This window comes from Platichthys flesus, chromosome 5 (assembly GCF_949316205.1).
Source record: "Platichthys flesus chromosome 5, fPlaFle2.1, whole genome shotgun sequence".
NCBI lineage: Eukaryota > Metazoa > Chordata > Actinopteri > Pleuronectiformes > Pleuronectidae > Platichthys > Platichthys flesus.
In genome coordinates, this window is record NC_084949.1 from 2,153,465 (window position 1) to 2,170,268 (window position 16,804).

A 16,804-nucleotide genomic window follows, 5' to 3' on the forward strand; every position below is an offset into this window, starting at 1 on the left:
TTGGCCTCTTATTCGATAGTATAGGGAAACTTCGCCTGCAGTTTACCGATTGGAGAATGTGTGAAACCTTTTAGTTTTAGCTTCACTGTCTGAATGTTTTTTTTATCTTGTTTATACTATTACACGTTTTTGGTGAAACCTTGTGTATCTAGATCTCATCAGACTACTCCACTCTTCTCTGGGGTTATCTGCTCCAGCCACACAAGGCGTCATCTAAATGTCTCACTCACTCCCAACACGAGCTCAGTGCCCTTTAACTGTCGAATTGGAAGCTGACTTCACCGTGGCAAAGCGTCGCCGTCATTGTTTTGGTCCCTGAGAGAAGAGGAGAAGAGAGAAGACAGGCGCCTTGTAGTTTTATTAAACAGGTACGTTGATCAGAGTTATTAGAGAGCGGCTGGACCGATGTGTGTGCTTGTCCACGTGTCGGGAACCTGCCTGATGCTCCAGAAACAAACACAGCAGCTCCTCCACGCAGGTGTGAATGAAGGAACGACACTGATGTGTTGCTAACGTTGTAATAGCTGGTTCATAGTGAGTTACACAGGCCGTGGTCTTTAAATACAGATGAGGTGGATGCGCCTCGTGCATTGAAAATATATTAACAGTTCATTACTGCTGAATAATCTACGATCATTAAAACCTGATGATTGATAAATTATAGACCTTTTAATATAATGTTCCATATGTGTGTATGTAGATATCTATCATATCTCCACTGTAACTGACATTATGTATATATATATATACAGACAATCATTCTGTTTACTATGGCAGGCGCCTTGTAGTTTTGTTAAACAGGTACGTATATATATATATATATATATATACAGAAATACTTGATTAAGCTACAGAAAGCACAAAGGGTCTGTTCCTTGTCTGATCTCTAAAAATTCCTGTCTTCAACCTGTGCAGCAGATCACAGACTCATTGCATGCCACCAGCAGCAGTGAGCAGAAACACAAACACAGAATGTATGAGAGGTCTTTAAGTCGTGGTAGTTCAGGCTGCACAATCACTGTACACATTAATGTTTGTTTTTTAGATCAGTCATCATGACAACCAAGCGTGGACTGATAACGGACTCATTCAGGGTGGTAAAGAGAGCAAGGAGGGCGAGCAATCGAGTGAAGAGAGCCATTTCTCCCCCACCACAGAAAGGTGAGGAGCAGCACCGTGACATCACGTGTGATCATCATGTATTCTGTGTATGTTCATGATTTCTATTCAGTAAAAAAGGTGTCAGTGTTCACAATGTCACACATCCTGTCTGATCTCAATCAGAATATATAGCTTGTGAAAAAGGCTAATACGTAGTTTTAATATTCTTAATTTATGTGTTTTTTCAAGTATTAATTGTCACTGGAAGGGATTGTTGAAAGGTTTTTTGATACCTATATAAATATGTATCCTACAAATGAAAGATGCCATAGTAAACAGAATGATTGTTTGTTTAGCACTCTAAATAAGTATTTTACATTTCACTGTTTGTATAAAAGTTTAAATTCTTTGTTTTAAATCTAACTTTATTCAGGTTGATGAGTGTTTGATTTTTTTGTTATGATTGTTATGTAGTAATGATATGTCTGTAAATCTTTTGATGGAGCAGAGGCTGACACTCTAACAGTCAGAGATAAGGAGCTGCAGAAGCTCAGACAGTTTGATCTGGACTCGAAGTTTGGGCCCTGCACAGGTAACACACCCACACACATTCACAGCTGACAATAATCCGATTCCTTAAATACATGTTAACTACAATGACACTTTACAGAGAAACTAGTCCATTGTCCCTCCTTCTTCCGTTTGATATATAAAAAAGAGACATGATGTCTCGTTAATATATTCCACTGGTTTGATTTTGTGTACAGGTGTAAATATTATATTTTCTCAGTATTTCTCTGTCCCATCAACTTTCTGCTTTGTGCTTCAGTGATTGCAATCAAAATAGGGTTTTTCATTATTTCTTTTTTTGTGGTGGGTTGGAGCATGTTTCAAGGAAACCCCATTATACTTTGGTACAGATCTGGGGTATCATTTATAACTGTTGCGTATGCACAAAACGGGGCCTGAAACGTGCGTACGCCACTCCTCACGCAAATGTTGGGATTCACCTCCACCTCAATAACAATCACCTCGTCAGTGTCAGAAAGTTTCGCTTCCTCTTCTCATTGCTTGATGCCGTGCAGATCCACGTACAAACGTTTCTAGGTGGACTGTGATTTGTAAGGCGAACATTGCGTTCAGTTGTGCGTGAGCACGGTTTTATAAATCAGAATTTAAATCAGAACATTTTCGGCTTTTGTGCGTACGTACCCTTTTAGTATGAATCCTACGCACTGTTTTATAAATGAGACCCCTGGATCAGAGGGCAGATCCAGGAATAATTTTTTCACTTTCTTTGACATTGTTAATTTGGGCGTTTCGCAACATTTTCATTGATTTCCCAGAGAATAATTCACTGATCTTGATGATAATAATCTGAAATGTTTAGGGGGCTGAAATGTATGAGTGTCTGAAATTTGGTGCAGATCCAAATACAAATCTAAATGTGATTTCATAGGGGTCTGAGATATACCCAGTAGAGTTTTACTGCATGGCCTGCATGGTAGGCACATTGGTACAGCGATGAGTTCTCTGCAAGTGAAGTCCAGTTTCAGTGTAGAGTTAACATGATCTCCCTGTGCCTCTGTGGTGTTCCTCTGGGTCCTTCAGCTTCCTCTCAGAATAAGTGGTCCTTCTGAATGAGGTTTCAGTTTATTAGATAATAACTCACTCATCACAAAACTGACCTGCATAACATTGTCTCTGTCAGAATGTGGTCTTGAGTGAGAGCTGCTTGTTTCGAACGCAACTCATTTGAGGAGCATTAACTTAATCTAAGAGCGTCTGTCCTTGTACCTCATCAAGTTAAGCTGAAGTTTCCTGTTGTAATGATGCAGAGATTTACCTTTTTCTTTAAGAATGTCTTTGTTAACTTGGCACATGGGTTTATTTATCCTTTGTCAATTTCTCTTTGAACAGGAGAAAATGTACCATTTCCAGTATCAAACAGTATGTAGACAAATATTTTATTTATTTTTTGTTGACACTGGACAAATATTTATTTGTAGTATAAAATATGTCAATCGTTGTAATTAAACCACAATTATAATCAGTTCTGCAGTTCCACTCAGCTCTGTGGAGCTTTGCAGCAACTTTTAGCATATGCTTTGATGGTTTGGCACATAACGTTACTACATAATTTTATTGCCCGCCTCAACTGTACATGCCCAATGCCAATCAGCAGACAAGGTTACAGTCACATTATAGTTCTGAAGCCAAATTCCACAGGTGGCCATAGAAACAACTCCACATGAAGGCTAACGCTGCTGTAACTGTAAACTGGAAAATGTTCACGTTGTCAACTTTGTTTAATCATAATATGACAGACGTTGTGTTGTGCAGCTTGTTTTGCTACTCTCAAGTAACCAACATATATATCTTAATGCAGCTTCAATAATGTCAATCATGCACCTCCAATAGTGTTTTAATTTGAATCCTGGAACAAGTAAGATCACCTACAAATGAATAATGACCATAAAACATTTGATTCTGAGCTAAGTAAATATTGCAAAATAGAAAAAGTCACAGGTTAAAGTCATAATTGTTTTAAGAGTGTGGCCATATATTGTAGTTTGTGCTTTGTATGTTTGTCTATTGTGTTTCATTGGTATATTGTATAGTAACTTAGTCTGGTAATGCTGAATGTAGCCGAATGTAGCCAATTGACAGTTATCAAAGTTGTGGTAAACATTACCATGGTAACAGCAAGCTCCACCAATCAGAGATACCGCTACTACAGCAAAAAAAATTACTTAATTAGTATAGTTCGTCTTGCAATCTCGGGTAATAGACGTATTTGTGTCCCCTGCTGATATCACCTCCTTTTTACGAAAGGTTTAGTCACTGCAAAAAAAGGTTTTAATCACAGAGAAAAACAATAAATCATTTATCGTAGCAGATCTTCATCTTTTTCTCTCTCAAGGTATCGGCAGGCTGCAGAGATGGGAGAGAGCAAAGTTCCATGGTCTGAATCCACCTGAGGAGATCAGAGACCTGCTGCTGCAGACACACACTGACCCCGAATATTACCAGAGGTAACACACACAACACACATACACATACACAACTGACAATAATTAATTAGTTGGTAAATGACACAGCATCTGATTTGGCTCTGAGCACCTTTGTGTATTGGTGCATAAGTAAAGGTTCAGACATTTATTGTGAATGTGATCCGTACATGTTAATAACACAGCATATCAAGGACCACTTCATAAACACATAATGTTGTTTGAAAGGATTGACATCAGTTATAATATTTATAATCAGTGAAGCACTGCCTCATTAGAAAAGAGCTTGCATTATTAAAGTTGTTGTTGTCTCTCTGGAGATAATGTTAAATAATTATAACATGTCAAATATTATTCTGGCCTGATTGTGGACTTTGTCTTTCAGCCTATGGAGTGAATATCCTTTGTAAGGAAGTCATCCAGAGGAAAGAACACACTCTCCAACAAAAGTGAAATCAAGTTTGTTTCTATGTAAAAAACAATGTAATCATAGTGTCAGAGGGCTTTGCACTATGTACAGCACTGACCCTGTTTAAAAATCCAGAAAAAGAAAAAGAGAGTGAAAACCCTGGCAACAGAAGATGGTCCTTCTTTCAGCATAGAGTTCGAAGAATGACTGGATGTGTTTTTATTTTTTTATTTTTTGCAGTTAAAAATGTTGTCTTCTAACCACTAACTCTTTCTTTACATTTTAACTAAAATCTACCGGAACGCTGTCTTGTTCTGTCTTGTAATGTTAGCTCACTGTGGACAAGGAAACATAGTGGGAAAGTAACACATTCAACATCTTTGCTCCCGTCTTGTAGATGGAACGTGGCCTGCACACTGACACACATTTCCCTCAATCTTTTTATAACCGCCCTAAACCACACACTCCCTCTTTACGCTCTACTCCTCCAGATGCAGGAGAGAATGAGTGAATGGGTTTGTTCACAGTGATACTGACACAAGCAAACGATGGAAGGCTCCAGCTCACAAGCATTCCTGAAAGGTCTGGGTTAGCCTGCTTTAGTGGTTGAAGTTATGGCAATGAAGATTTATTGCTTATTGGATTATATTCAGCACTTTTTAAATATGAGGCTATCCCCTGTATATCTAGAAAATGAAGAAAAATGTAATAATTTATATTATTTATGTGTTTGTGTGTGTGCTTGTAAGTGTGAGAGAGAGCGAGAGTGTTTAGTGGGTAGAGCGTGGCCTAGGGGATAGAGTGGGTGTTCTGCAACAAGAGGGTTGCTGGTTTGAATCCCACTCTTTCCCATCCGCATGCCTAAGTGTCTTTGGCAAAGACACTGAACCCCTAAAATGGCCCCTCAAAAATGTTGATTGTACTAAAAATGTAAGTCGCTTTGGAAAAAAGTGTCAGTTAAATGACATGTAATGTAATAATGGTCTTTTCTTGGTCGGTATAATTTAACGTATTGTGTCAATTGCACCTTTGATTTTGACACAGATATAAGGACTTGCAATCAAGTAATCTGTAAAGTAACTAAGTTACTTTGAAAAAGTTAAGTTACTTTACAGATTTCTTGATTTTCAGTGTTGCCAACTTAACAACTTTGTCGCTAAATCTGGCGACTTTCCAAACCCTCATGGCGACTTTTTTTGTCAAAAGCTACTAGCGACAGATCTAGCGACTTTTTCTGGTGATATTGGAGACTTTCTGCTGTTTTGGAGACTGACGTGAAAGCGCGTATCGTTCTGCAGTGACTGTCCTCAACGAGCAGCGGGTGCTGCCATGAGCCCCTCCACCGTCCCAATGTACTCACAAGCGGTCAGTCTCCCAGTAGCCTTGCGCAGCAGTCCAAGAAGCAGTCAGAGCAGAGAGGAGATCCACACTCCGCGTCCTCCAGACTTCAAATGAATCGTGCATGCACAAAGCCACCGCTGATCCTGCCCTGTCTTAAAGAGAGGGATATAAGTGTCAATGTATCTTCACTGTCACTGGAAAACATGAGTCATGAGTCATTGAAATCAGTCTCTTCATCGATGCAGAGTCCACATCTCCCGTGTGGAACGTGGTGAAACTGAACCCTTTCAAGGCCCTGAAAACTCACTGACACGACTGAGCAACGTCCTCAGTGTGTTTTGTGTGCTGAGGTGCTGGCAAATGACAGCACCTCATGAGTCATTGAGTTCAGTCTCTTCATCGATGCAGAGTCCACATCGTGATGCATCAAGACATTTCAAGACCATTTCAAGAAGTGTGGAACGTGGTGAAACTGAACCCTTTCAGGACACTGAAACAAAACAAAAACAAAATCGTGTGGCGCACATCATCCTGCGGAGCACATCATCACCGCACATCACTGGCAGCGCACATCATCCTGCGGGGCACATCATCCTGCGGATCATCATCACCGCACATAATCCTGCGGCGCACATCATCCTGCGGCGCACATCATCCTGCGGCGCACATCATCGTGAGGCAGATGGCGGTTCTACATGGAATTATGCCCTGTGCAAGACCCCCTCCGAGCACATCATCCTGGGCCCCAGGATGATGTGCGCTGCAGGATGATGTGCTTTGAGGATAATGTGCACTGATGTGCGCAGCAGGATGAAGTGTGCCGCAGTATGATGTGAGCCACAGGACGATGATGTGCGCCACAGGAAGATGTGCGCAGCAGGACGAAGTGCGCCGATGTGCGCCCCAGGATGATGTGCGCTGCAGGATGAAGTGATTTGAGGATGATGTGCACCGCAGGACCATGTGCGCAGCAGAATGAAGTGCGCAGAACGATGATGTGCAATGATGATATGCACCGCAGGATGACGTGCGCTGCACGATGATGTCTGCCGCAGGATGATGTGTGCTGCAGGACGATGTGGGCTTCAGGAAGATGTGCGCAGATCAGCGCTCCAGGATCATCCTGCTGCGCACTTTCTCCTGCTGCATACCTCATCCTGCAGCGCACATCATCCTGCAGCCCACTTCATCCTGCCATCATCCTGCAGCGCACATCATCACCTCACATCATCGTGCAGCGCACATCATCCTGCGCCCATCATCACCGCACATCATCCTGCGCAAATATCATCCTCACTGCACATCATCTTGGCGCACATCATCCTGTGGCGCACACAGAGTGAGCGGAGCATGGGCGGAGCCACGTAGCCTGTGTGTGTAAGCTGTCTGCGACACACACAACACTGTTCAGGAAGCCACTGCAGAGGGGCGGCTCTTCAGAGCCCCGGTTGCAGACCCCTGTCTAGGGCAAAAGAGCAATTTTTTACTGCTCCGCAGTTAAAGAGATGCGGACATTAAAACATAGGGCGCGCCACACAGTTTGATAATCACTGCTCTATAGAGTGGATACCCCCTTGTCTGTTACATTTGGGAGACCATGAGGTGAACTCTCCCCGCACCCCGTCTCCTTCCCCTTTCTCACACAGCATCAAGCAGGGGCGCTGCAGTTGCAGGGGGAGCCATTTGCCAATTCCTTACACAGTGATATGATAGATCATAGAAAACCGCTTTGCGGGCCAGATTACTTTTTTTTAAGTGCTCGTGCCCGCCCCACGTGACATGAGGAGGTGCCACCCCGGGCGGCTGCCCGGTTCGCCCATGCCCAAAACCGCCACTGGGCAGACAATATCTTGCGGCAGACATCATCCTGCCGCGCACATCATCACCGCACATCATTGTGCAGCGCATATCATCCTGCTGCGCATATCATCCTGCAGCTCACATCATCGTGCAGCGCACATCATCCTGTGGTGGACATCATCCTGCGGCGCACATCAATGTGAGGCGCACATCATCCTGCGGTGCACAGCATCCTGCGGCACAAATCATCACCGCACATCATCTTGCCGCGCACATCATCCTGCGGCACATATCAACACCGCAGATCATCGTGCGCCGCACTTCATCCTGCTGCGCACATCATCGTGGCACTCATCATCCTGCAGCGCAGATTATCCTGCTGCTCACATCATCCTGCTGCGCACATCATCCTGCGGCGCACATCATCCTGCCATGCACATCATCCTGCCGTGCACATCATCACCGCACATCATTGTGCAGCGCACATCATCCTGCAGCCCACATCATCATGCTGCGCACATCATCCTGCGGTGCACATCATCCTGCTGCGCACATCATCCTGCAGCACACATCATCCTGCAGCGCACAGCATCCTGTGGCTCACGTCATCATCGTGCGGCGCATATCATCCTGCTGCGCACATCCTCCTGCTGCGCACATCATCCTGCGGCTCACATCATCCTAGCATCATGTCACAGACATCATCACCGCACATCATGGTGAGGCACACATAATCCTGCGGCGCACATCATCACTGCACATCATCTTGCCGTGCACATCATCCTGCGGTACGCATAATCACTGCACACCATCGTGAGTCGCACATCATCCTGCAGCGCACATCAAAGGAGGACGGTTTGAACTAGCGCTAGAAGTTCCACCCCACATCACAGCCTTTTGATTAGATTGTTATTCTAACATTTAACAATACAGGACAAAATCGATTTATGTATGTGGGTTAGGGTTAGGGTTAGGGTTAGGGTTTCACTTCTCAAGTTATTTTGAGAAGTGACGGCCTATTTCAATGGCAAGATAAAAAAAAAAGAATCAACAGAAGAATACGGAAGCATATTGCATTCACTTTTATTTTAAATTTTTTGGGGCATTTGTCTTAGAATTTCCGAGATTATTATCTCAGAAAAACTGAATAATTTTTGTGTGAAGTGAATGTAATACGCTTCTGTAGAATAAAGCTTAATTTAAGTTTCAAGCATATTTGGGGTGTTTTTTTCTCACTTTATGTACGTCCTAAATGCAAATTAGCATAATGTCCGGCGCGGACGTGGACCTCTCCCCCCCAAAACAAACACGTGTGCGGCACCGCCGGAGGCTCGGTGCCGCACAGCGAGCCTCCTGCAGCGTGGAGAGGAGGACGACAGGGCGACTGCTCCCCCAGTCGCGGCACGTGCCCAGCGGTTTTACCACAAATACCAAAATAGTTACGAAAAGTGACTTGGACAAGTAACTTTAATCTGATTACTGGTTTGGAAATAGTAACGCGTTAGATTACTCGTTACTGAAAAAGTGGTCAGAAGAGAGTAACGCGTTACTGGCATCACTGCTTGCAACACAGACAGACAGTCTTATTTAATATGTCATCGCATATTGTAGGAGCCATTTTTTATGTTGTGTAGGTATTTACTTTTCCACAAGGGTGCAGTATTGTTTCTGTTCCTTTCTTTTACCCCAGAATCTGCCCCAGCTGTGAGAGATCAGGAGAGCTGATTAGTTTGAGTGGAGTGGTGGTGGGAGAGACACAGTTTTTACACGACAGCCAGAGAATCAATAGAAGCTTTTTGTTTGTCAACTTGCCTTATCCTTTTGTTGAAATAAACGGGAACCTCACCCAAAGACATCATAACCTTCGCAACCTTTCTTTTTTATTCAATCTGGAATCGAGTTAAGAACCATCCCAAACCACCATCAGGTGACAAGTTAGGTTTTTTGAATAGTCACCACACAAGTAAAAACTGTTTGCCCTGGATGGAGGACAAGTAAGGAGCTTTGCCTTGGATGGAAAGAGGCTGCTGTGTGGATCAAGAGGAGGCCATGGAGCTTGCAACCCCTTCCCCCTCTTCACCAGACAGAGCCAGATGAGAAAGGTAAAGGAAACAGCAGACAATAAAACTGCACGAACAAAGAAACTGAGCCTGTTTGAGTGATTTAATGGAACTAGACTGTGTTGATGCATTGGATTTTGGAACTGGATGTCATGAATGTTGATGAATGGAAAAGGTCATGAAAATGGAAAGCTAATTGGAAAATGGAGGAAAATGATCATCACCTGTGAATGACTGCTATTGTCTGCTGACGTCACATGTTGACATATTGACAGTGTGGAAATGGAGAAAAATGCTGATGTTGAAAATGTTATTCTTGAGGAGCGTGTTGCAAAAAGTGATGTTGCAACTGCAAACAGTGATGTTGCAAAACTTGAAGAACGTGCTGTAAAAAGTGATGTTGCAAAAAGAGAGAGAAAATTAACTGCAAAAGGTGTTTCATTTCTAATCGAAAACCTACAAAAGAACCGGAAGTTAACCTTGAATCAAGCATCCAAAATCAAGTTGCAGATCGATGATCTGTTATCTGTCAAAATAACAACTGATTCTTTGAGCAATGTTGAAAATCTTATAAAGGAGTTTAATAAACTGTGTGATGCTGCTGCTGAAACTCATGATGCATTGATGGAAATGCCACTGCCTGAAGAAGAATGGAAAAGGCAGCAAACATGGTTTGAACAGAAATTTAAAGCAAATGAAAAGTTCATGTGTGATGTGTATAAATGGTTGAAGGATGCTCAAACACATTGTGACAAAGAGTCTGTACTTCAGGAGGATGAGATTCAACCAAATGTTGACCAGGAGGATGAGATTCAACCCAATGATAGTATTTCAAATGTTTCCCCCCTTGGAAAAACACGGGTCTCATCTAAGTCTAAATCTTCGTCTAAATCTTCCATCACAAGCTCTGCATGCTTACGAGCAAAAGCTGAAAAGGCAGCACTAATCCAACACATGGCTGCTCTGGAGAGGAAACATACACTGGAGGCTCAAGAGGAAAAACTGCATGCAGAACAGGAAAGATTGAAAAGACAAAAGGAACAACTGGAAATGGAAACCCAACTAGCTGCTGCTACAGCTAAAATAGCCATACTGGAAAGCAGTGTGGTGGGAAGTGGTTCTACACCATCCGATGGAATGGACTCATATTTCAATAAAGCCACAAAATCAAAAATGGAAATGTCACAAAGGTCAAAGTCAGAACCAGTGCAACAACCACCCTCACAGCAACCACCCTCACACCTGCATGATGCACGCCCTAAGGAAAGAAAATCTGCCCAAACACAACCATGGGAAACCCTCACTTCAATACAACCCATGCAATCCCTACAAAGACCACCAGGAGGCCATACAACTGTCTTCAATTAACTGCAAGGTCACAGGTCAAGCAATGTTTGTACCACACCACAAATGAACACAAATGAAAATAAAATACAGGACATTGGCAACATTATGCAGCGACAAACAGAAATCACTGCTCAGCTGGTTCAACAACAACACTCAGCATCTCTTCCACCTCGAGCAATACCCATATTTGATGGTGACCCTCTACAGTATGGATCTTTTATCATGGCCTTTGCGCAGGGGGTTGAAAGAAAAGTCAATAATCTCCAGGACTGCTTGTACTACCTAGAACAGCACACCAGGGGCAGCCTAGAGAACTGGTCAGAAGCTGCTATCACATGCCAAATGATCAAGGCTATCACAGAGCCAAGTATTTGTTAGAGGAACACTTCGGCAATGAAATGAAGATTGGGGCAGCTTACATGGAAAAAGCTTTAAGTTGGCCACCAATAAAAGCTGAAGATGTTGCCGCTCTTCAAACATACATGTTGTTCTTGAGAGGATGTTGCAACATGATGGAAAGTCTACAATATATGGCAGAAATGAATGTACCATCAAACCTGAAACAGCTTGTGATGAAACTGCCCTACAAATTAAAAGAAAGATGGAGAGCAGCTGTTTGTGACCTAAAGGAGAGACGAGGAAGTAGAGTTTTGTTCTCTGATTTGGTCAACTTTCTGGAACATCAGATCAAAATTCTCTCTGATCCTGTTTTTGGTAACCTACAAGACACACAAACTGCTACACTTAAAGGAAAAGCTCCCCCAAGATTTCCACCCAGGAATAAAAATCCAGCAACTGTGGCAGCTGTAAACACTTCAGCAGGTATAAGGTCTGCACCGCTCTACCATGCCTTTTCTTTATCAAAAAGCAAGACTACATCATGTTGCATATGTAAAGAGGATCACGCAATAGAAGATTGTGTACATCTTAAGAACAAAGTGCATCGTGAGAAACTTGATCTTTTAAGGCAAAGTGGTGTTTGTTTCGGTTGTCTAAAACCAGGTCATATCAGCAGGAGCTGCAAAAAACGTCTAACATGTGATGTATGTAACTTCAGACATCCTACAATGCTTCACAATCCAGCTAAATTCAGAACATTTGAACAGTCAAACAACACTGTTGTCCCTCAGCAGACCTGTGCTTACACTGGGGCCAGTACACAGAAATGTGTTCTCTCAATTGTACCTGTACAAGTAAAGGTTAAGAATGGAAACAAAATTTTGACCACTTACGCTTTCCTTGATCCAGGAAGCTCAGCTACCTTTTGTACAGAACGCCTGATGAGACAGCTGAACATGGACAGTATCCAAACACACATCTTCCTGCGAACTATGGGACAAGCACACACTGTAAAGACTCATGTTCTGACTGGACTGGAAGTAGCTGGTTATGATGACAACAGGTTTCTAGACCTACCTGAGGTTTACACTCAACAAACCATGCCAGTTACAAGAAACAATATTGCGACAGAAAAGGATCTCAGAAGATGGCCTTACCTGCGAAAGATGAAAGTTCCCGAGCTTGAAGTTGGAGTGGATTTGTTGATTGGCACAAATGCCTCAAAGCTTTTGGAGCCTTGGGAAATCATTAACAGCTGTAATGATGGACCCTATGCTGTTCGGACCCTATTGGGGTGGGTGGTGAACGGCCCACTTAAAGGAAGTGGAAGTGATACAGGGAAGAATGGCTGCCCTACTGTCACTGTCAATAGGATCTCCATTGATAAAGTGGAACAGTTGTTAATCACACAATACAACCAAGACTTCAATGAAAGGTCATGTGATGACACTTTAATGTCAAGAGAAGATATGAGGTTTCACCACATTATGGAAAAAACAATTCGTCTTGAAAACAACCATTATTGTGTTGATTTACCTTTTAAGGATGATGATGTCATAATGCCAAACAATCGATGCATTGCTGAACAACGAGTCATGAGTTTGAAAAGAAAGTTTCAGAGGAACAAAGAGTATCATCAGGAGTATGTGCACTTCCTTAATGATGTTATTAAAAGTGGCTATGCGGAGCAGGTGCCTCAACAGCAACTGAACGGAACTGAAGGTAAAATCTGGTACATACCACATCATGGGGTGTATCATCCCAAGAAGAAAACCCTGAGAGTTGTATTCGACTGTGGAGCAAGTTTCAAAGGCACATCTTTGAACAGCCAGCTGTTACAAGGTCCTGACCTCACAAATTCCCTCTTTGGTGTTCTTCTGAGATTTAGGCAAGAAGCAGTTGCCATCATGACTGATGTTCAAGCTATGTTTCACCAAGTCCAAGTTTCTCAGAAACATGTTGATTTTCTCCGATTTTTGTGGTGGCATAATGGAAATGTAATGCAACCGTTGGTGGACTTCAGAATGAAAGTTCATATATTTGGAGCAACTTCATCACCGAGCTGCGCCAATTATGCGTTAAAGAGAGTTGCTGATGACAACACGGCTCATTACAGTGACAAAGTGTTACAGACCATCAAACAAAATTTTTACGTGGACGATTGTTTAAAGTCTGTGTCTTCAGAAGAGGAAGCTTTGCAAATGGTACAAGATCTCACTGCTGCATGTGCCAAAGGAGGCTTTCGGCTCTCAAAGTGGATGAGCAACAGTCGAGCAGTTCTTGCCAGCATCCCTGAAGAAAATCGTTCCAAAGCAACCAAAGAGCTCAATTTGGATAAAGACAACTTGCCTGTTGAAAGAGCTCTTGGATTGCACTGGTGTGCAGAAACAGACATGTTCATGTTCAAGATTGCACTGGAAAATCGTCCATGTACCCGCCGTGGAATCTTGTCAGTGGTTAATTCTATCTATGGCCCTCTTGGTTTCTTGTCACCATTCACACTGCCTCCTAAGCTGATGCTACAAGAGCTGTGCAAAAGAAAAATTGGTTGGGATGACACAATACCACAAACCTTTCTGCAGAAGTGGACACAGTGGCTGACAAATCTGCATAAATTGTCACTGTTAAAGGTGGAACGGTGTATCAAGCCGAAGAACTTTGGAAAGGTAAGCAATGCACAGCTGCATCACTTCTCAGATGCTAGTGAGTGTGGATACGGCGCTGTTTCTTATCTGAGATTGAAAGGCATCTCTGATGAAGTTAACATTGCTTTCATGGTTGGAAAGTCCAGAGTCGCCCCCATGAAACAAACCACAATACCAAGGCTTGAACTCACAGCTGCTGTATTAGCTGTCAGACTAGACAAGATGATTACAAAGGAGCTTCAACTGGAATTGGACCAGTCAGTGTTCTGGACCGACAGCACGACGGTGCTTAATTACATTTCAAGTGAAACAAAGAGATTCCACACATTTGTAGCGAACAGAGTGGCTGTCATAAGAGAAGCTACAGAGGTGGCCCAGTGGAGGTACATAGGCTCTAAACAGAACCCCGCTGATGAGGCTTCAAGAGGACTGTCAGCTGATGATTTTCTGAAATGTGAACGTTGGCTCAAAGGACCAGAGTTTCTGCTGACTGAGGAAAGGACCTGGCCAAAACAGGAGGTAAACAAACCTGCCGTCAGCTTGGATGACCCCGAGGTCAAACAAGACCTCACAGTTAATGCTTGTGTTGTTGATGATGCATCCAATACTATGAACAAGCTTCTAACCTATTTTTCAGACTGGGAAAAACTCAAAACTTCAGTCGCCTGGTTTTTGAAGTTTAAAGACCTACTTCAACAGCTAAGGAAAAAAGGTAAAACATGCAACAAAGGACATCAACACAAAGCAAAGATAAATGTTCAACCATTGACACGGGATGACTTACATAATGCAGAACTGGAAATTGCACGCCTCTGCCAACAGCAAAGATTTCACAGGGAAATCTCCCTCTTGGAGAAAGGAGCATCATCTGTGCCAACCAACAGTGACATCTACAGGTTGGATCCCACACTCCAAGATGGGCTGTTGAGAGTAGGAGGCTGCCTGAGAAAAGCATCCATGCCTGAAACAGTAAAACATCCAATAATTCTGTCTAAAGATCAATACATATCCAAACTTATCTTACAACATATTCACAAGCAAGTGGGTCACGCTGGACGTAATCATATGATATCTACACTTCGAAAAACCTACTGGATAACAAATGCAAACTCAGCCTGCAGGAAAATCATTGCTGATTGTGTTACCTGTCGTCGTCTTCAAGGGAGAGTTGGAGAACAGAAAATGTCTGACCTTCCAGCTGAAAGACTCCTGCCAGACTTGCCACCGTTTACTAATACAGGCGTGGATTATTTCGGCCCTATTGACATCAAAAGAGGTCGCAGCATGGTCAAAAGGTATGGCGTAATCTTCACATGCATGACCAGCCGGGCAGTACACCTTGAAGCAGCCCACTCACTGACAACAGATTCATGCATAAATGCCATCCGACGGTTCATGTGTCGACGTGGGCAAATCTCCAACCTTAGGTCAGACAACGGCACCAATTTTGTTGGAGCTGAAAGAGAGCTAAGGGAAGCTCTTAGAGCCCTGGATCACAACAAAATTCAAAATGCTTTGGCAAAAAGAGGAATAGCATGGACATTCAACCCTCCTGCTGGATCTCACTAGGGCGGAACATGGGAGCGGATCATTCGCCTCATAAGAAAGGTGCTGTATTCCATTGTCAAACAGCAAACCATGGATGATGAGAGCTTTTGCACTATTCTTTGTGAAATTGAAGCCATTCTCAACAGTCGCCCAATAACCAAACTATCCGATGACCCTAATGACCTGGAAACACTTACACCCAACCACATTCTTCTGTTGAAGGCCAAACCCCTTCTTCCTCCTGGACTTTTTGATGATAGTGATATATACATCAAACGAAGATGGAGACAGGTACAGTATCGGTCAGATTTATTTTGGAAGCGGTGGGTAAGGGAGTATCTTCCACTGCTCCAAGAAAGACAAAAGTGGACAAAGCCACGAAGGAATTTTTCTGTGGACGACGTTGTTGTTATCATGGACCCTTCTGCTCCAAGAAGTTCATGGCTGATGGGTAAAGTGACCAAAACCTTTCCAGACAGGAGAGGTGTTGTCCGGTCAGTTCAGCTGAAGACCAAGACAGGCTTTCTGGAGAGGCCTGTCACCAAGCTCTGCATGCTATTGGAGACATAAAGATTGTTATTAAAGACTGATTTATGGATTGTCTTATGAAAGAAAGAAGATTTGATTTATGGTCACCGACTTCTGAAAGAAGAAGAAGAAGATTTGCACACACACACACTCTTTTTGGCTCCTTTTTGAAATATGTTTATATAATTGTAGTGCACACCAACACAATTATGGGGCCGGTGTGTAGGAGCCATTTTTTATGTTGTGTAGGTATTTACTTTTCCACAAGGGTGCAGTATTGTTTCTGTTCCTTTCTTTTACCCCAGAATCTGCCCCAGCTGTTAGAGATCAGGAGAGCTGATTAGTTTGAGTGGAGTGGTGGTGGGAGAGACACAGTTTTTACACGACAGCCAGAGAATCAATAGAAGCTTTTTGTTTGTCAACTTGCCTTATCCTTTTTGTTGAAATAAACGGGAACCTCACCCAAAGACATCATAACCTTCGCAACCTTTCTTTTTTATTCACTCTGGAATCGAGTTAAGAACCATCCCAAACCACCATCAGGTGACAAGTTAGGTTTTTTGAATAGTCACCACACATATGTTTTGAGTAAAACATCACATGCCATTGCCATTGCACTTCCCTGGCTGCTCAGAAACCCACCTGAGCCGGAAACGTAAAGCATTCTGTGGGTTT

At 42.9% G+C, this 16,804-nt stretch overlaps 2 protein-coding genes across 3 annotated transcripts; both read left to right on the forward strand.

The window, feature by feature from the left end:
* Window positions 1-213: 213 nt before the first annotated feature.
* pold4 (DNA polymerase delta 4, accessory subunit) lies at window positions 214-4,828 on the forward strand. 2 transcript variants are annotated; one of them, XM_062388174.1, is made up of 5 exons: window positions 214-368; window positions 1,046-1,161; window positions 1,610-1,693; window positions 4,025-4,136; window positions 4,498-4,828. In XM_062388174.1, the coding sequence occupies exons 2-5, from the start codon at window positions 1,056-1,058 to the stop codon at window positions 4,520-4,522; spliced, it is 327 nt and encodes a 108-aa protein (XP_062244158.1). In that variant the 5' UTR covers window positions 214-368; window positions 1,046-1,055; the 3' UTR covers window positions 4,523-4,828. The 2 variants fall into 2 exon arrangements, with proteins under 2 accessions (XP_062244158.1, XP_062244159.1); XM_062388175.1 differs by having other exon boundaries at window positions 324-478.
* A 7,719-nt stretch (window positions 4,829-12,547) lies between these two features.
* Window positions 12,548-16,606, forward strand: LOC133953371 (uncharacterized). The gene has a single exon (XM_062387272.1). It carries the CDS (start codon window positions 12,575-12,577, stop codon window positions 15,620-15,622), a length of 3,048 nt encoding a protein of 1,015 aa, XP_062243256.1. The 5' UTR covers window positions 12,548-12,574; the 3' UTR covers window positions 15,623-16,606.
* The last annotated feature ends 198 nt before the right edge of the window (window positions 16,607-16,804 follow it).

Coding starts and splice junctions, on each gene's coding strand:
- pold4 (XM_062388174.1), top strand. CDS start 1,056: ATGACAACCAAGCGTGGACTGATAACGGACTCATTCAGGGTGGTAAAG. Junction 1,694..4,024: donor GAAGTTTGGGCCCTGCACAG/GTAACACACCCA, acceptor TTCTCTCTCAAG/GTATCGGCAGGCTGCAGAGA. Junction 4,137..4,497: donor GACCCCGAATATTACCAGAG/GTAACACACACA, acceptor TTTGTCTTTCAG/CCTATGGAGTGAATATCCTT.
- LOC133953371 (XM_062387272.1), top strand. CDS start 12,575: ATGAAAGTTCCCGAGCTTGAAGTTGGAGTGGATTTGTTGATTGGCACA.